This window comes from Phyllobates terribilis, unplaced genomic scaffold, assembly GCF_046119375.1.
Source record: "Phyllobates terribilis strain yellow unplaced genomic scaffold, ASM4611937v1 Scaffold_9__5_contigs__length_417890890, whole genome shotgun sequence".
NCBI classification, from domain to species: Eukaryota; Metazoa; Chordata; class Amphibia; order Anura; family Dendrobatidae; genus Phyllobates; species Phyllobates terribilis.
This window is the reverse complement of record NW_027362769.1, coordinates 52863714-52884460: the sequence shown is the minus strand read 5'-3', so window position 1 is coordinate 52884460 and position 20747 is coordinate 52863714. Positions and strand designations below refer to the sequence as shown.

At 42.4% G+C, this 20747-nt stretch overlaps 1 protein-coding gene across 3 annotated transcripts in view; it reads left to right on the top strand.

Annotated features, from left to right (window-relative positions):
* The first annotated feature begins 678 nt into the window (after window positions 1-678).
* Window positions 679-20747, top strand: part of ICA1L (islet cell autoantigen 1 like) — a 62105-nt gene continuing 42036 nt past the window's right edge. Inside the window, exons 1-5 of one of the 3 annotated variants that reach the window (XM_073645610.1) lie at window positions 679-917; window positions 3763-3901; window positions 11273-11441; window positions 18297-18369; window positions 20583-20706. In XM_073645610.1, the coding sequence (XP_073501711.1) occupies window positions 11280-11441; window positions 18297-18369; window positions 20583-20706 (359 nt within the window). In that variant the 5' untranslated portion in view covers window positions 679-917; window positions 3763-3901; window positions 11273-11279. The remainder of the gene's footprint in view (window positions 918-3762; window positions 3902-11272; window positions 11442-18296; window positions 18370-20582; window positions 20707-20747) is intronic. The other 2 variants (XM_073645608.1, XM_073645609.1) reach the window with 2 other exon arrangements.

Genomic DNA, 20747 nt, shown 5'->3' with positions numbered 1-20747 from the left:
CGGAGGAGCAGAGCACGTTTCTTCCGGTTAGAATGGAGTGGCAGTGCGCACGCAGGACCGCAGCTCCATTCATTCTCTATGGACTGTCCAGTGCTGTGCTCAGCATTTTCCAGCAGCTCCATAAACAATGAATGGTGCGGCGTCCGGGAATCCAACTTAGGCCTCGTGCACACATTCAGTATTTGGTCAGTATTTTACCTCAGTATTTGTAAACCAAAATCAGGAGTGGAACAATCAGAGGAAAAGTATAATAGAAACACGTCACCACTTCTGTATTTATCACCCACTCCTGGTTTTGCCTTACAAATACTGATGTAACATACTGACCAAATACTGAACGTGTGAACTTGGCCTTACACTCAGACACCCACTGATCTGTAAGGTATCACCTGTCATGTGGATAGAGGATGACTTGTTTTCACTGGAGAACCCCTTTAATAATAAATATGGGGCATGGTATTTTGACTAACACATCTGCCCTCTGGTGTCTGAGCTACTGCATTGCGTATAATGCCCTGAGGTTGGCGCACTGTATGGAGGCACTCTGCCACATTTACAGACTGACTAGAAGCACTGTATGGGAGAATTTCGGATTGCACTGTTTATTGGGTGAAGTGTGGCACTGCTTGTGGGGGACATTGCAGGAATTAGCGTCTTCTGCACAGACACTCCACATATCTTGCCTTGCCACTCGTGGAAGCAGGAGGCAGGTAGCATGCCAGTCAGCCCTCAATCACTTGCTCAGTTCCTGGTTGCTATGGACTACATTGCACACACTTCCTGTTTCTGGACGGTGGCCGGCTGGGACTTATGGCGCATGCGTACTCGGGCTTCCAGTGCTCTTCATCCCGTTAGCCGGCTGTTGGACAGGTGTGTCTTATAGGAGGACCGTAGCCTCTCGCCTGCAGACGCCACCGGTAAGAGCCGTCTTGTCTGCTTATGTTGCAAACGATTCACTGCCGGGAGTCTGCTGCCAACCATTGCAAAGGCTGGTACTCGGGATGGTTGTCATGGCAACTGCTGGGAGATGCGGGCGGTGATGGAGGAAGGTTCCCTGCCCCCCCGCGCACAGTCTCCTTTATTACATGGTCTCCGGGTGGATAGAGGAGCCAGGAGTGGACATGATTGTGTGTGAGGCTGGGTGACCTCAGCGCTGGGGCCAGGGGCAGCCCCGCATGTGCCCATCAGCAGCTGTAATATATGGGGCACAGGAAGAGTCAGGGTCCTCGGTCACCAGCAGGGGCCTCCTGTGATTGACACTGGACCTCCGCTGACCCCACTATGTAAAAAGTAACGGAGCAGATGTGGTGGCCGCCTGCGTACATGTCTGCCCCTCCGCTATTTTAGCGGATGCCACAACGCCACACAATGAGGCTTCCTTCATTATCTAGTCACATTCGGGCCTGACAGCTAAAAGTGTATTATCCTTTAACCCCTTAATGACAAAACCTGAAGGTCCTCAAAGGGGTTGTCCAGTGAAGATAAGTCATCTTCTATACACATGATCTGTCCGACCCCTGCGACCCAAACCCATCAGCAGGATGAGGCACTTTTACCACCAGTAGAATGGAGCGGCAGTGTGCTGACCGACCGCCGCGCCATTTATTTTCCATGGGGCTGCTGCAAAAAAGCCAAGTGCAGGGTTCAGCAGTCCTATAGGAAATGAATGGAGTGGTGGTCGAATATCCAACCTGCCACTAAATTCTAACAGGGGTAAAAGTGCCCCATTCTGCTGATTGGTGCGGCTCCCGGCTGTCATAACCCTTTAGATCTTTAAAGAGAACCCGTTATCATCATTTTATACCCCCAACTAATGGCATGTATGTAAAGGTGCTTTACTGCTGAGTAAATCCTCACTTTTCTTGTAGAAATCTGTTTAGCTGTTTTAGAGGAATCCATAGATGACACTGTATCCTAATGAGTCACAAGTGCAGTGAGGTTGGACAAAGGGCTGTGAAGTCGGTAAGCCAAACCTCCGACTCCTCAATTTTCCTGACTCCCGACTCCGACTCCACAGCATGGCCTCATAACTGAGCGTGTACATAAAGTGCAGCACAGATTCATCTCAACTAAAAGTCTAGACCTTTAGATCACGAACAGAACCGACGTTTATAGGAAATTTCATAACTTTCCCAAATTCTTATGAAAAAATATTCCCCACAAACTGCATTATACTACTGAACCCAATGTATTATATATTTTAGGAGTCAGAGTCGATCCATTTTATACCGACTTCACTAATACGACTCCAACTCCACAGCCCGAGTTGGACATTGAAATTACAGCTCTCCTACTTCTCTGCCTTATGGGACTGTTCTGGAATTTCTGGACAGTTAGCAACCCTGATTAAAGCCTAGGATAAAGCTCTCTCAACTTATGGCCAGGGCTGTGGAGTCGGAGTCAGAGCTCATTTTGGTGGAGTTGGGTACAATAGTAAATTGGGTACAATAGTTCAATGCAGTTTGTGGGGAATATTTTTTCATAAGAATTTGGGAAAGTTATGAAATGTCCTATAAATGTCTGTCCTATTCCTGATCTAAGGGTCTACACTTTTAGCTGAGAAGAATCTGTGCTACAGTAAATTTATCACTTAAACATGAGCCATGTATGAGGGAGTCGGAGTCATGGAAATTGAGGAGTCGGAGGTTTGGCTTACCAACTCCACAGCCCTGCTTATGGCACTTGGTCATTATGAGGTTGCAGTAACACTCAAGGTTTGTTGTGTTCTTTGTTTTTTCTTCTGTCACTCATCCAGGGTTGCCAGCTTATCCAAAACTACAAACAGCTTACACTTTTATGGACACCTTGGAAAACCATAATGAATCATTCAGATTTTAAGTTCTACATGTCTACAGCCTATTATACTGATTTGAAGAAATTAAGAGCATTCACTGTAAACAGTAAAATGATTTGATGATAATTAAAAATTTTCATAAGAATTTGGGAAAGTTATGAAATGTCCTATAAACGTCTGTTCTGTTCCTGGTCTAAGGATCTGGGCTTTTAGTTGAGATGAATCTGTGCTGCACTTTATGTACATGCTCAGTATTGAGCAGTGCTGTGGAATTGGAGTCATATCTTATAGGCAACCTGTCTCAAGATTTATGCTGCCCAAATCACGGCCAGCATGAATCAGTTGCAGACTGCACAGCGAAGGACTTGTTAGTCTCCTGGAGCGGCGCTAGGAGAAGGATCTTCAACCTTTATTATATTCCTGGCTGCAGTCCTCTAGGCAGGCTCTGATTCATGCTGCCTGTTGTTTGGGCAGATTGAATCGTGTGACAGGTTCACCTTAACATATTCTGAAAGCAATCCAAACACATGCATGTATATTCCCTCATAAAGGATGAGAAGTGAACTTTGGGGTACATACTTCATAGTGGCCCATCAAGTCGTTATGGGCCTGTCTTACAGCTCTGTAGATATTGTGTGTTCTGCCTTCATGATTTAACACTCCTATTGGAGAATACCGTTGAAATTCCAGATGAACACCGGGAAACGCGTATGTTGGGTCAGAGCCATCTGCTCTTCAGGAAAGGATTTGGAGGGTGGTTATCGGGGATTTGACATCCTTTCAGCTTCCCTACTGTATTACACAAATTGCTCTTGCTTGTACAGGAAGCCATTTAGGAAATTATTAGGGCTATAGAAGTCTGTTCATAGGCTTCCCTTCAATATCTGGATTGTTTAGCATACTATGAATGTCTTGTATATGCATAAAGATTGGACTTCTAATAGTATTTTTTATATTCATGTCTGCAGCATTTAAAGATCTATACAGCATTAATTATTAAGCGACAAGCAAGGAATAAAAAAAAAACAATATCAAGAAACCTATAGATTGCCTGATTTCTCTTAATACGAATTGGATTACTTTGGACTTAATAAAGAGCTGTAAAAGGTACAGTATGCATTCTGCACAGCTCGTACTCTGTAAAATCAGGGATTGCCGTGTCATTTGTACGTCCTCCATGTTTCCTGTGGGAAAACAATTGTTTTACAAGTCACTCTTGTTTGAATGGATGTCCTGTATTACCACATTACATAGGCTCCCCCATATTAAGCTGGGAGCTGGTCCTGAGGGGATGGACCCTTCACTGACACTATTATCTAACATCGTATATCCCTCCCGTGACTATCGCAGGCACCAGGTGGGTGTAGGCAGAACCATTTCACTCTTGGCATACATCAAAGACCAATGTAGGGTATGGGACGCATAGCTAGACAGATATATAAATGGGCAAGTGAAACGATCTTAGCGACTTTGACACAGGGCTAATTTTGATGTTGAAACATCTTTGTCATGGAATCTCCAAAATGCCAGGTTTTGTGTGGCATTCCCGATATGCAGTGATTAGTACCTACTAAAAGTAGTCCAAGGAAAGACACGCAATGAACCAAAGACAGGGTCATAGATGTCCAAGGCTCATTTATGTGTGTCGGGAGTGAATGTAAGCCTGTCTGGTGTGGGCCCACTGGAGCACAAATAATGCTTTAAATGCATTATAACACACAGCTTGGTGCATATGTGACTAAGTAGCCACAGACCAGTGTCAGAGGCCATTCTGATTACTGTACCCACTTCATCTAGACATACGGATGATTGTCTGTTGCTTACCTAGGAAAGATATAGCACAATCGGAGGAAGGCAAGCTGGCGGAAGCACTGTAATGGTCTAGGTCAGTAGTCCTCAAGAGCCACCAACAGGTCATGTTTTCAGGATTTCCTTAGCATTGCCTTGCTGATGGAATTATCACCTGTGCAATACTAAGGAAATCCTGAAAACATGACCTGTTGGTGGCTCTTGAGGACTGGAGTTGGGGAACACTGCTGTAGGTAATGTTCTGCTAGAGAACCTTGGGACCTGCCATTCATGTGGATGTTAATTTTACTTGTACCATATTGTTGCAGTCCAAGTAATTGTATTCCCTAATGGTCATGACCTCTTTTAGCAAAGTAATGATCCCTGGCACACTGAAAACTGGTGTGTGGCGCATGACAAAGCGTTCAAGGTGTTGACTTGCTCTCCAAATTCTCCAGATGGGATAAGATCAAGCATCTATGGGATGTGCTGGAAAACAAGTCTAATCCATGAAGGCCCACCTCACAACAGGACCAAATGTATCTGCAGCTAAGGCCTAAGTGCCAGATACCACAGGAAGCCTTCAGAGGTCTTGTGGAGTCTATGCCTCAAGTGTTCAGAGCTCTTTAGCCAGCTTACTGTTGTGGCTTACATGTGTATATATTCAGTATACAGTTATTTTCACCAATGTCACCAAGTCTCCCCTAGGCTAGGTAAAAGAGCTATAGCTGGCACTTCCAACTAACTGCCATTGATTTCACATGACTCCATATCCAATGTACACAGTACAATTAGACAGTGATCCTCCGGCTTTCCTATGTGGTGGACTATGGGTCCTAAAGAGTTGGTGCATAATTGCGATTAACCCTGTAACCTCTATAGCTGCACCTCTGCTCTGACTCTCATGCTATCCAAATATTTCTTTATTGATCTAATTATTTTTCTTTGTTACACAGAAGCAATATGAGGTTAGTTGTTTTTTCATTTGTGACACTTGCGCTGTATAATGCATGCAGTTAAATTCCATACGGATGGATCGGGGAACTGTTAGAAAATGTCTTGATGCATCAGCAGTTTCTAGGTTTATAGGAAACAGCACCCTGCCGGCACCATGGAAACCGGCCCTGATTAATGATAAATGGAAAGATAACCTATTTATCAGATGGATGTTATTTTATTTTACATGTTCGGTAACATTTTGTATAGGTAGGCCTCCTATTCAACATGCACATGTCGGTTTTATTATAAGCGAGAACCCCAAATCACAAGGACAGGAAGAACATTTTCCACATGCACATATAAAACAAGTATGCTGTTGGAGTGTGGGAGTAAATCGGTGTACCCAGAAGAAACTTGCATAAATCTGGGAGAACATATGAACTCAATGCAGACATTGTCCTTGATCAGAGATGAATCCAGGGCCACAGTACAGCCAGACAACAGTGCTAACCACCAAGTCGCCAGGGATTATTTTCAGACAATGATGCAATTTAAAGGGAATCTGTCACCAGGAATTTGCCATTTCATCTAAAAGCAGAATGGTGTAGAGGAAGAAACTCTGATTTCAGTGATGTGTTACTTACTGGATTGCTTGCTGTAGTTTTGATACAACACTTTTATCAGGCGGGTATCACTGAGGGTAACAGACTTGAAGCAATGTAGTCCTCAATATACACTGCTCAAAAAAATAAGGGAACACTTAAATATCACATCCTCAATATCACTGAATGAAATATTCCAGTTGCAAATCTTTATTCATTACATAGTGGAATGCATTGAGGACAATAAAATATAAAAATGATCAATGTAAATCAAAATGAATATCCCATGGAGGTCTGGATTTGGAGTGATACTCAAAATCAAAGTGTAAAATCAAATTACAGGCTGATCCAACTTCAGTGGGAATGCCTCAAGACAAGGAAATGATGCTCAGTATTGTGTGTGGTCACCACGTGCCTGTATGACCTCCCTACAACTCTTCTTGCCACAGCTCACATTAATGCGCCATCCTGGATGAGCTGCACTACCTGAGCAAGTTTTGTGGGTTGTATTGTAGACACCGCCTCATGCTACTGTACCTCTAAGGCCACGGCCCCACTATCAGTATTTGGTCAGTATTTTTTCTCAGGAGTGGGAGACAAAGCCAGGAGTGGGCGATAAATGCAGAATTGGTGACTTGTTTCTATTATACCTTTTCTCTGATTGTTCCTCACCTGGTTTTGTCTCCCACTCCTGAGAAAAAATACTGACCGAATACTGATAGTGGGGCCGTGGCCTAAGTGTGAGAGCTTGGAGTTACATTGTGTTGTTTAAGTGTCCCCTTTATTTTTTTGAGCAGTGTACATTAGCTCTGTCTATTCCTGCCTCAGCCACTGATTTGGCAGCTTGCTGCCTATTCACAGTATACACAGAAAACTGTCCATCTGTGGTGTGGGTGATATTATACAGAGCTCATCACTGAGAAGACTAGCAGAGCAGCAGATAAGATAGTGATTTTATCAAAATTACAGCAAGAAATCCAGTAAGTGACATACCCAGGAATCAGGGTCTCTGTCCCTAAATTATCCTTCTCTCAGATGGGGCAGCAAAAACTTTGTGACAGATTCTCTTTAACCCCTTAGTGACAGCACACAGCCACTGTACAGTGGCTGTCACTATATGGAGCAAATCCAATGGAGAAATGGAAGCGAATGCGACCTTATAAATATGTATAAAAATTCAATTTTATTAGGAAACAATTTTCATATAAAAGCATAGAAAGACAAAATGGAGAAAGTGACAATGAGTAGCACACCACTCGGAGTAAATAGTAACATAAAGGGGATTTTTCACATAACAAACCCGTAAGAAAATACACTGCTCAAAAAAATAAAGGGAACACTTAAACAACAGAATATAACTCCAAGGAAATCAAACTGTCCACTTAGGAAGCAACACTAATTGACAATCAATTTCACATGCTGTTGTGCAAATGGAATAGACAATAGATGGAAATTATTGGCAATTATCAAGACACCCTCAATAAAGGAGTGGTTCTGCAGGTGGGGACCACAGACCACATCTCAGTACCAATGCATTCTGGCTGATGTTTTGGTCACTTTTGAATGTTGGTTGTGCTTTCACACTCGTGGTGGCATGAGACGGACTCTACAACCCACAGAAGTTGCTCAGGTAGTGCAGCTCATCCAGGATGGCACATCAATGCGAGCTGTGGCAAGAAGGTTTGCTGTGTCTTTCAGCGTAGTGTCCAGAGGCTGGAGGCACTACCAGGAGACAGGCCAGTACACCAGGAGATGTAGAGGGGGCCGTAGAAGGGCAACAACCCAGCAGCAGGACCGCTACCTCCGCCTTTGTTCAAGGAGGAACAGGAGGAGCACTGCCAGAGCCCTGCAAAATGACCTCCAGGAGGCCACAAATGTGCATGTATCTGCACAAACGATTAGAAACCGACTCCATGAGGGTGGTATGAGGGCCCGACGTCCACAGATGGGGGTTGTGCTCACAGCCCAACACCGTGCAGGACGCTTGGCATTTGCCACAGAACACCAGGATTGGCAAAGTCGCCACTGGCGCCCTGTGCTCTTCACAGATGAAAGCAGGTTCACACTGAGCACATGTGACAGACGTGACAGAGTCTGGAGACGCCGTGGAGAGCGATCTGCTGCCTGCAACATCCTTCAGTATGACCGGTTTGGCAGTGGGTCAGTAATGGTGTGGGGTGGCATTTCTTTGGAGGGCCGCACAGCCCTCCATGTGCTCGCCAAAGGTAGCCTGACTGCCATTAGGTACCGAGATGAGATCCTCAGACCCCTTGTGAGACTATATGCTGGTGCGGTTGGCCCTGGGTTCCTCCTAATGCAGGACAATGTCAGACCTCATGTGGCTGGAGTGTGTCAGCAGTTCCTGCAAGATGAAGACATTGAAGTTATGGACTTGTCCGCCAGTTCCCCAGACCTGAATCCGATTGAGCACATCTGGGACATCATGTCTCGCTCCATCCACCAACGTCACGTTGCACCACAGACTGTCCAGGAGTTGGCGGATGCTTTAGTCCAGGTCTGGGGGGAGATCCCACAGGAGACCATCCGCAACCTCATCGGGAGCACGCCCAGGCATTGTAGGGAGGTCATACAGGCACGTGGAGGCCACACACAATACTGAGCCTCATTTTGACTTGTTTTAAGGACATTACATCAAAGTTGGATCAGCCTGTAGTGTGTTTTTCCACTTTAATTTTGGGGGTGACTCCAAATCCAGGCCTCCATTGGTTAATAAATTTGATTTCCATTGATGATTTTTGTGTGATTTTGTTGTCAGCACATTCAACTTTGTACAGAACAAAGTATTCAATGAGAATATTTCATTCATTCAGATCTAGGATGTGTTATTTGAGTGTTCCCTTTATTTTTTTGAGCAATGTATATAGCATACAAAGCTGCATGTGGCCACCATAAGACAAATCATCAAAATAGTATAAGGGGTATGATAGAATATACAGACTCTTAATTAAATATAAAGTGGTACAGATATTATTGTTGGGTATCTGGGAATAATATTAGTAGTCCTCGGACTGTCCAGATGACTGCCTGTCTATATGCTATGAATGATCTTTGTGGATATAGTTTTGGTACCGCAGAAATTCTTATGTGACTTTATTACACAATTTTTCCTTGGCATGATATGCACTCTAATAAGGGTTCTGATCTATTATAATACTTCTGATAATAGTGATTCTGCATATACCACCATATATTAAGGGTTTGTATATTTTATCATAGCGAGGAGACCACAGCTGTGTCCTTACATCTCACACACTAAGGATGCTAAGCTATAATGGGGGCATGTTCTTTTTCTGTTGTGTTGCTGCCTGCTTATGATTTGTCAACTTATACAGGGCTAAGACGTACACCCCAAGTGAAAACTATCTGGTAACACCCACTTGGACTAAAAGAGGTATTCCCAGATCCAAGATCCTATCCCAATATGTAGTAGATGTAATACTAATAATATTAGCAAATACCTCCAAATAGCAATGTAGAGTAGTTCTCCTGATAAGCTATGTCGCTTACCCCATCTGCAGGGTGATGCTGTAGCTTAGGTATCCATGGTTACGACCACTCAAATAGTGACAGTTAATTGCTAGTGGTCGTAACCATGGATACCTAAGCTACTACAATGCCTGCACACTGGGTAAGCGACATAGGTTATTAGGAGAACTATACAGAATTTCTAATTGGAGGCATTTTCTAATAATAATATAATAATATTATTATTACTACACTTACAACATATTGGGATAGGATCTTGGAGATGGTAATACCCCTTTAACAAAGTTAACTCATTACCTAATCAAATACCTTGATTGCTAAAACCTCTGCAACAGAAAGGCAAAATAAAAAAAAACAAACAAAGTTTTATGCCACTCTGCAGCAACTTTTACTTTGTGCGTCCAGTTCAGCATGAAAAATTTGATGGAAGGTCTTCTTTAAGGGGTTATAGATCATGTGTCACAAATCTGATATCATGCATAGAGCTGTGCCACTGTGCATGTGGATCTATAAATAATTTTCTGCTAGCAGAGAAAAGTTGAGACATAATAATAATCTTCATGTATATAGCGCCAACATATTCTGCAGCGCTTTACAATTCAGAGGTTCATATACAACAGTCACAAGTAACATAGCTAAAGATAATACAATAATTAAAGCAAAAATAATGACTTCCCTGCTCGTAAGAGCTTACAATCTACAATGAGGTGGGGTGACACAAAGGACAGGGGCTTATTTACAATGATGGTCCGGCCATCTTGAGGGAATGGGGTATCCTCCATAGGCTGCATGAGCTCATCACCAGACAATATTTGTAGGGCTTTTGGGTGCGGCAGAGTTTGATGGAGAATTATGTTCAGAGAAATAGTGAAAGGACTTTGATTATGGAACATAATAGGCCACTCTAAACAGATGTGTTTTTAGGGAGTGCCAAAAACGGTGTAAATTGTGCTTAGTCCTAGTTTCTTGGGGTAGAACATTCCAAAGAATATGTGCAGCTCTGGAGAAGTCTAGGAGAAAGGAGTGGGAGACATCCCATAAAGTACATGAGCTTCTTAACTCTCACAACCTATAAAGTACATGGAGCTTCTTCTGTTAATATCAGTAGAAGTATCAAAGAAATAGAAATGGTGGAGTATTCCTGTATAAAAGAGCTGTTCTCTCCCAGAAGCACTGACATGGAGCACCACAGAGTCAGATGCTGAGTTCCTACAGCCTCATACACTGCGACTCTGTGCCCTTAGAGTAGGCATCTTTATAGATCTAATACATAAAACTAAAACCACTATATAATATATCTATTTGTCCACATATTTGTGTTGACTCGTAATGGATTATATTTATGAGCCTGGAGTTCATATTCTTGTAAATATCATTCCCTTTGCCTCTCTACCAGGTATAATACACATTTAGAAAGCTTGTTGTGGCTGCCGATCACATTGCATTACATCCAGGAGCTGTTTAATGTTTTATTTATTTGCTTGTGACCACAATCTGCTACTTGATGAGGTTCTTACTTATTCATGAAGGTTACTTAGTGACATCAGAAAGACAGAGCTGAATGCAGTGTTCAGTGGTCTGGTGGAAGCAGAAAGCGATGCCCTGGGGAGCAAGATATAATTCTCTCTCTGATTCCTTGCAGATCTTCCATGCACAGCAGCGGGCAGCTATGGGCAGGAGAGGACCGATCTATGGTCAGCCGCATGCAGAAGAAGTTTTGGGAAACAAAGCAGGTGTTAATCAAGGTTACGGGGAAGAAAGAAGACGAACATGTGGTTGCATCAGATGCTGAGCTGGATGCCAAACTTGAGGTAGAGCGATACAAGTGTACATTATTTACAAAATCAGACAGTAGGACCACATTGGTTACAGAATTCACCCAAAATGAATATTACAGCAAAATAATTGAATTATTCCTACAAACGTTATACACAGTTATGTGCAAACTTATGCAGATACCTTATCCTGATGTGCTCTATTTCACTGGTTACCTTTTTAGGACCTACATAGAGGGTGGGCCTCATTCTACTAAAATAGCCTCATAGAGGTTTTTTGTAGTGAAAGCATGCCTGACGATCTCCCATCCTGCACTCTTCTAGGTGTCCAAATCCATCTGAATAAATTATATTAGCAGCATGACAATTCCAGGTTCCACTAACAAAAATGTTTACTTTTAGCAAGATAATTCTTACAGCTCTCCCATGCAGGAAATATCACATAATGTAGTCTAAGTTAAGCACAAAATCTCACCCTAGATCAGTCAGTGTACTTTTCCAAATGTATTTTATTTGCATTTTTATATACCGTATATACTAGAGTATAAGCCGACCCGAATATAAGTCGAGGCACCTAATTTTCCGACAAAAAAACAGAAAACTTATTGACTCGAGTATAAGCCTAGGGTGGGAGATGCAGCAGCTACTGGTAAATTTCTCCATGCATGGCCCCCTCATCCCCAAGCCTGGTATGCATGGCCCCCTCATCCCCAATCCTGGTATGCATGGTCCCCTCATCCTCAATCCTGGTATGCATGGACCCTTGTCCTGGTATGCATGGACCCTTGTCCTGGTATGCATGGACCCTTGTCCTGGTATGCATGGACCCTTGTCCTGGTATGCATGGACCCCTGTCCTGGTATGCATGGAATAAAATAAACACTTCTACTCACCTTCCTTCCCTCTGCTCCAGTGCTGTTTCCTGTTCTGCCAATGCCATGCGCCCTCAGACGCTGAGGTGAGCTATGGGGATATTCACTCCTCTCCACACCGGGACTATTGGCGTGGAGAAGAATGAATATTCATTTTCTTTAATAGTGCACACTGTAGCCACAGCTGCCGGATTTCTTCTGCGACTCAGCGATCCTGTGTGCCCGCTATTAGAGAGTATAAATATTCACTCTTCTCCACGCCCAGGAGAAGAGTGAATATTTTAACTCAGGAACAGTTCAGAAATCAATATTTGGTGGACTAACCATGATTTTTAATCCCGGCTTTCATGCGTCTTCCCATGCTTTCCACCAGTCTTTCCATGCTTTCCAATTGAAAACTGTTCAGTGGTCTCTTAATTTTTGCCAGTGCTGTATATGGTAAATTAATTAAGGCTCAGTTCACTCTACAAAGTGCTGTGCTGAACACACTGTCTCCATTGTGCCTTGCAAAAAAGAAGGATACTGATGGAAGGGAGATTAATATTATTTATTTGTAGAGCACTATTGATCCCACGGTGCTGTACATGAGGAGGGGTTACTTACAAATTATAAATTACCGTGAACAAACTAACAATGACAGACTGGTATAGAAAGGAGTGGGCCCTGCCCTTGCAGGCTTACAGTCTACACGATAATGGGGAGTTTGTGACAGCTCTGGTGGTGGTGAGGTGGGTAATTGCAGAGTGTAAGCTTTCCTGAATAAATGTGTTTTCAAGTTCCATCTGAAAGTTTCGAATGAGGTGGATAATCGGATGTGTTGGGCCACAGAATTCCAGAGGATGAGGGATACTCGGGAGAAGTTTGAGGCGATTGGGTGAGGAATGTATAAGTGTGGAGGTTAGAAGGAGGTCTTGAGAGAACCAGAGAATATGTGTTGAAAGATATTGGGAGATTAGTTCAGAGATTTATGGAGGAGACAGATTATGAACAGCTTTGTAGGTCAATATTAGTAGTTTGAACTACCTTATTTTCTGGAGTATAAGATGACTGGATGTATAAGACGACCCCCAACTTTTCCAGTTAAAATATAGAGTTTGGGATATACTTGCTGTATAAGACTACCCCTCTTCTAACGCACATATGGTAAAAATTGAAAAAAAATCAGATTTGATTTCAATATGGTAATTTTAAAGTGATGAACCTTACCGGCGATTGGCTGGTTGTTGTATACAAATCCTGCTTGGATTGGTCAACTCTCCCTGCTAGCCCAGCTCTCCCTGTCTCCAAGATTATCAGAGCGGTACATGAGGACTGCACTGCTTCACTGCAGTCCTCAGGAGAGAGATCTGAGAGGCAGAGAAGGAGGTAATACAAGGGCAGGCCAGACAAGTGAAAGAGGCGTGTTTTTCTGGGCACAGCATCACTCTTTCTCTTTTTCCCATACCCCGGGTGTCCCGGACGCCTGCAGCTTGCTTCACTTCCCCCTCACCTCGTCACTGCTGTCCTCAGGAGCGAGATCAGAGAGGCAGGTACCAGTAATAGGATACAAGGGCGGGCCAGAGGGATGTGCTACCGCTCTGATAGTCTTGGAGACAGGGAGGGCTTATAAATTACCATAATTATACACCAAACCTAAAAAAGGGGGTGGACAAAAGTATTGGCACTGTTTTGAAAGATCATGTGATGCTTCTCTAATTCGTGTAATTAACAGCACCTGTAACTTACCTGTGGCACCTAACAGGTGTTGGCAATAACTAAATCACACTTGCAGCCAGTTAACATGGATTAAAGTTGACTCAACCTCTGTCCTGTGTCCTTGTGTGTACCACATTGAGCATGGAGAAAAGAAAGAAGACCAAAGAACTGTCTGAGGACTTGAGAAACCAAATTGTGAGGAAGCATGAGCAATCTCAAGGCTACAAGTCCATCTCCAAAGACCTGAATGTTCCTGTGTCTTCCATGCGCAGTGTCATCAAGAAGTTTAAAGCCCATGGCACTGTGGCTAACCTCCCTAGATGTGGACGGAAAAGAAAAATTGACGAGAGATTTCAACGCAAGATTGTGCGGATGGTGGATAACGAACCTCGACTAACATCCAAACAAGTTCAAGCTGCCCTGCAGTCCAAGGGTACAACAGTGTCAACCCGTAATATCCGTCGGCGTCTGAATGAAAAGGGACTGTATGGTAGGATACCCAGGAAGACCCCACTTCTTACCCCGAGACATAAAAAAGCCAGGCTGGAGTTTGCCAAAACTTACCTGAGAAAGCCTAAAATGTTTTGAAAGAATGTTCTCTGGTCAGATGAGACAAAAGTAGAGCTTTTTGGCAAAAAGCATCAACATAGAGTGTACAGGAAAAAAAAAAGAGGCATTCAAAGAAAAGAACATGGTCCCTACAGTCAAACATGGCGGAGGTTCCCTGATGTTTTGGGGTTGCTTTGCTGCCTCTGGCACTGGACTGCTTGACCGTGTGCATGGCATTATGAAGTCTGAAGACTACCAACAAATTTTGCAGCATAATGTAGGGCCCAGTGTGAGAAAGCTGGGTCTCCCTCAGAGGTCATGGGTCTTCCAGCAGGGCAATGAGCCAAAACACACTTCCAAAAGCACTATAAAATGGTTTGAGAGAAAGCAATGGAGACTTCTAAGGTGGCCAGCAATGAGTCCAGACCTGAATCCCATAGAACACCTGTGGAGAGATCTCAAAATGGCAGTTTGGAGAAGGCACCCTTCAAATATTAGGGACCTGGAGCAGTTTGCCAAAGAAGAATGGTCTACAATTCCAGCAGAGCATTGTAAGAAACTCATTGATGGTTACCGGAAGTGGTTGTTCGCAGTTATTTTGGCTAAAGGTCATGCAACCAAGTATTAGGCTCACGGTGCCAATACTTTTGTCTGGCCCATTTTTGGAGTTTTGTGTGAAATGATCAATGATTTCATTTTTGGTTCATTCTCTTTTGTGTTTTTTCCTTGCAAGCAAATTAAATGAAGATAATAATACCAAAGAATTTGTGATTGCAATCATTTTCAGGAAGAAACTGAGTATTATCTGACAGAATTGCAGGGGTGTCAACACTTTTGGCCACCACTGTAGGTGGTACTGGAAGCCATGGGACTTTGAATTGTTCCAGGCCAAAGGTATAGATAGAGTAGAGTAGGGGTCCCAGGACAGAGCCTGGGGATAAACTAACAGAGAGAGGGCGGGATGAGGAGGTAGTATGGGAGTGTGAGACTCTAAATGTACAGTTAGAAAGGTATGAGGTGATCCAGGAGAGAGCAAGGTCTTTGACGCCAAGTAAAGAGAGGATCTGTAGTGGGAGAGAGTGGTCGACTGTGGTAAAGGCAGAGGACAGGTGTAGAAGGAGGAATATGGAGATGAAATTGAGTCCAAATGTTCAGCATTTGGACTCCCTTTGCCACATTGAAGTAAATAAGTACAATGAGAGGAAAGACTGATTCTTGTTTTGGGGTATAAAAACATAACCAACTTCCATTGAAGTTTGCACAATAAGGTGCATACACAATACTGGATGTCTCTATGCCCATGTATATCTTTACTATGTACATCTTTACTGACTCAAAGCCAGCAGAAAAGTTGGCTACAATATGCTCAAAATCATATAAAAAAAAAGCCCCAGAGGTTTTGTGCAACAATGAAACAAAAGGAGGAAGAATAAAGCAGTTGCAGAATAGAACACTCTGCCTACAGTGAAGCATGGCGGTGAATCAGTGATGCCTACAGTGATGCTTTCAGGTCCTGAAAACTGTAGCATGTGGAAGGCAAGATGTATTCAATCAAGTATCAGGAAATCCTAGGAGAAAAGGTCATGTCTTCTGTGAGAAAGCTTCAGCTGGGGCATCATTGGACCTCTCAGCAGTACAATAATCCTAAACATATCTCAAAGTCCACCAAAGCTTGATGTCAGAAGAAGCCTTGGAAGATTCTGAAATGGACTCAGAAACCTGACTTGTACCACATAAAAAATCTTTGGTGGCATTTGATTTAAGGTGTTTGCAGTCCACTATCCAAAGAATATTAGTGAGCTGTAGGTCATTGCCCATGAGGAATGGCCTAAGACTACTCAGGAATACTGCCAGAAGTTAGTGTCTGACTATGCATCATCTGTACAGCAAGTTATAACAGTCAAAGTGGCTCTACTAAGTACTAAAGACACAGTAGTCATTAAAAGTGAAATTTGGTCTTTACAGTATAGCGTCTGTCTTTCGCCACTCCCTTGACTGGATCTATGCCTTCACTCGCTTTACTAATACTCCAATAGACAAGGCCATGTGTGGACCCTTTAGCCTCCCAGCTCTGCTCCATTTACGACAAGCTGAAGTCCCAGTGGAGGTTAGAGATAACCCCCAACTATGGTCAGTAGTTTTGGGATGGCGTCATGCTAGACGAATTAGTGGACTTAACCCTCATATCTCGGTGTTTCTCCCTTTTCAAGGCAACCCCTCCTTTCTACAGGGCAGGCCACCTCCCGTCTATCATGTGCTTGGGAATAATAGATGTAGACTGATTTGTGACATGTTGACAGATAATCAATGTCTTCTTACATTGGAAGACATGGTCTTCACATACCCAATGCTGGCAAGAGATAACTTCACTATTACTCAAATTAGACATTATGTAGGCTCGATATTGCGGGACATACCGGAAGACATTAGAGCGCACCCTCTAAACTTAATTTCCATTAAAGCCCAAATGGGGACTTATTCCCTGAGTCTTATATATAAGTCACTGAAACTTTCCATACAGTGGTCGGACTCTTCACCGGGCCTGGGGAGATGGGTATCTCAACTAACTGATTGTCGGGTAAAAGACCTTTTGAACGCCACATTACGTATTAACTCCATGTTACCGTATGATAGTTACACAACCATGGCTCTCATGATATTCCATAGAGCAGATATTTCTCCGAAGGTTAAGTCTAAAATGTCCCCCTCAGGTAACTTTCCCTGCCCTAAATGCTTACATTCTCCAGCTGACATTTTTCATTGCCTCTGGGACTGTCCAAAAATAAGGGTGGTGTGGGATACACGTTTGCATCATCTCACTAATACTTTTGGTGTATCTGTTTCTCTCTCCCTGGAATGGGCCATATTTAACATCCTCACACAAGATCAGCAGCGCCGCATTTTATTCATATGGGCGGCAGCCACCCGCATAAGTATTCTCCATCTATGGGCACAAGATGGAACTCCTTCCCTGAGCTTAATTACTACGAAGGTAACCTATCTTTTTAAAATGGAATGGATAGAGGCCATACTCAATAAAGACAAATACACTGAACGGTTTTTCCTTACATGGTCCTCTTCTATTAACACCCATACATTATCTATACGTCAGGCGATGCCTAGTTGTTTCCAGTTTACTAACTGGTATATGAAAGAGTAACTAGTCGGCAAAATTCCTGTTAGGCTTGATGATATTGTGATATAAAGCTGTGGATATGTGCTTGGGAGGGTGAAGGGGGGGAGATTATAGTTATAATGAACCGTCTAATGTTCAAAGGATTGCACAATTGTCTTTTTATAGATCTTCTCTAATGTTTTTGGACAGTGTTGTACACTTTGCTTATTGTTCAATAAAGACGGTTTAATTAAAAAAAAAAAAAAAGTGAAATTTGGTGTAGAATCTGGAGAAACCGCTCGGCATATTATTTGTGTTGATTTATTAAATTGTTCTTGTTTGATTGCAAACAGCAGAAAGGGGTTTGGATAAATTTGATTGCAATTGTACAATATATTGATGATGATAATAAGGTTTTTACAGAGTAAATTATTGCTAGAGGCAGATTTCTGCTCAGTATATCTATCATTTTAGATTACACTTGAGTTATTGAACATCATTTACATATTTTTAGAATGCTGAATAATTATCCCTCTACTTCTTCAATGCTCCATGTGTATCTTGATGACTTGTGTGAAGTATAATCTACGTTCATTTGTTTTATACTGGTGTTTTCTATTTATGATGACTTTTATGGTTTGCTTTCTTTACAATCTCCAGATATTTCATTCAGTTCAAACTACAGGATCTGAATTGCTTAAAATTATTGAAAAATATCATCAAGCTCTCAATGGTATGTATAGATCGTTATATGTATATAATGCTTTGTATTTATAAAAGCTTAATTCATGTTTTCATTAGAGGGAAGTATATCATATGATGCCTGTATATAATTGTATATGCACATAAGACATGGATATACAGTAACCATTCATCTTTCATGTTTCTTTGGTGTTCGGTATAGAAATTTTAAAGGGATTGTCCACCTTATTGGATATACAGTACAGACCAAAGGTTTGGACACACCTTCTCATTTAAAGATTTTTCTGTATTTTCATGACTATGAAAATTGTACATTCACACTGAAGGCATCAAAACTATGAATTAACACATGTGGAATTATATACTTAACAAAAAAGTGTGAAACAACTGAAAATATGTCTTATATTCTAGGTTCTTCAAAGTAGCCACCTTTTGCTTTGATGACTGCTTTGCACACTCTTGGCATTCTCTTGATGAGCTTCAAGAGGTAGTCACTGGAAATGGTTTTCACTTCACAGGTGTGCCCTGTCAGGTTTAATAAGTGGGATTTCTTGCCTTATAAATGGGGTTGGGACCATCAGTTGTGTTCTGCAGAAGTCTGATGGATACACAGCTGATAGTCCTACTGAATAGACTGTTAGCTGCTTTTTTCTTGCCATAATACAAATTCTAAGTAAAGAAAAACGAGTGCCCATCATTACTTTAAAAAATGAAGGTCAGTCAGTGCGAAAAATTGGGAAAACTTTGAAATTGTACCCAAGTGCAGTTGCAAAAACCATCAAGCGCTACAAAGAAACTGGCTCACATGAGGACCGCCCCAGGAAAGGAAGACCAAGAGTCACCTCTGCTTCTGAGGATAAGTTTATCCAAGTCACCAGCCTCAGAAATCGCAGGTTAACAGCAGCTCAGATTAGAGACCAGGTCAATGCCACACAGAGTTCTAGCAGCAGACACATCTCTACAACAACAATTAAGAGGAGACTTTGTGCAGCAGGCCTTCATGGTAAAATAGCTGCTAGGAAACCACTGCTAAGGACAGGCAACAAGCAGAAGAGACTTGTTTGGGCTAAAGAACACAAGGAATGGACATTAGACCAGTGGAAATCTGTGCTTTGGTCTGATGAGTCCAAATTTGAGATCTTTGGTTCCAACCACCGTGTCTTTGTGCGACGCAGAAAAGGTGAACGGATGGACTCTGCATGCCTGGTTCCCACCATGAAGCATGGAGGAGGAGGTGTGATGGTGTGGGGGGGCTTTGCTGGTGACACTGTTGGGGATTTATTCAAAATTGAAGGCATACTGAACCAGCATGGCTACCACAGCATCTTGCAGCGGCATGCTATTCCATCCGGTTTGCGTTTAGTTGGACCATCATTTATTTTTCAACAGGACAATGACCCCAAACACACCTCCAGACTGTGTAAGGGCTATTTGACCAAGAAGAGTGATGGGGTGCTACACCTGATGACCTGGCCTCCACAGTCACCAGACCTGAATCCAATCGAGATGGTTTGGGGTGAGTTGGACCGCAGAGTGAAAAGGGCCAACAAGTGCTAAGCATCTCTGGGAACTCCTTCAAGATTGTTGGAAGACCATTTCCGGTGACTACCTCTTGAAGCTCATCAAGAGAATGCCAAGAGTGTGCAAAGCAGTCATCAAAGCAAAAGGTGGCTACTTTGAAGAACCTAGAATATAAGACATATTTTCAGTTGTTTCACACTTTTTTGTTAAGTATATAATTCCACATGTGTTAATTCATAGTTTTGATGCCTTCAGTGTGAATGTACAATTTTCATAGTCATGAAAATACAGAAAAATCTTTAAATGAGGTGTGTCCAAACTTTTGGTCTGTACTGTATATACTGTATATATTGTATGTATTTTTTTTTTACTTTATATGCATGTAATTAGGGCTAAAATTAATTTTTGCAGGTGAGTTTTATTACAAATGTTGCACCCTTTGCCTCCTATAGCTTCTGTGTTGCACTGTATATTGCTGTCTGCTGAATAAGTTAACTATTTTATTTGTCTTTCTGAGCTGCTCTTTGCTGACTTCTGACCACAGACCATATCAACATTTAATGTGCAGGGAAACAAAAGAACTGTAAAGGCAAAACGATGCAGAATTTGTAATGAAACCAAATTGTAAAAAATGTATTTTATCCCAAAATAAAGGCATTTAAGTTTTAAAAAAATAGTCCCAGAAGGAGGACATTGAATTTAAAGCTGTCTTTCCTTTTTTAGCTCTGTCCCTGGAAGAAAATGACTTTGGTTTGCACCTGAAAGTACATGCTCAGCAAAACAGCACACGAGCTGGAAAAATGATGAAAGTCACTGGCAATGCTTTGTGCTCATCTGCTGGCCAGAGGTATACGATTACCCTTATTTACTCATGCAGGATACATTAGA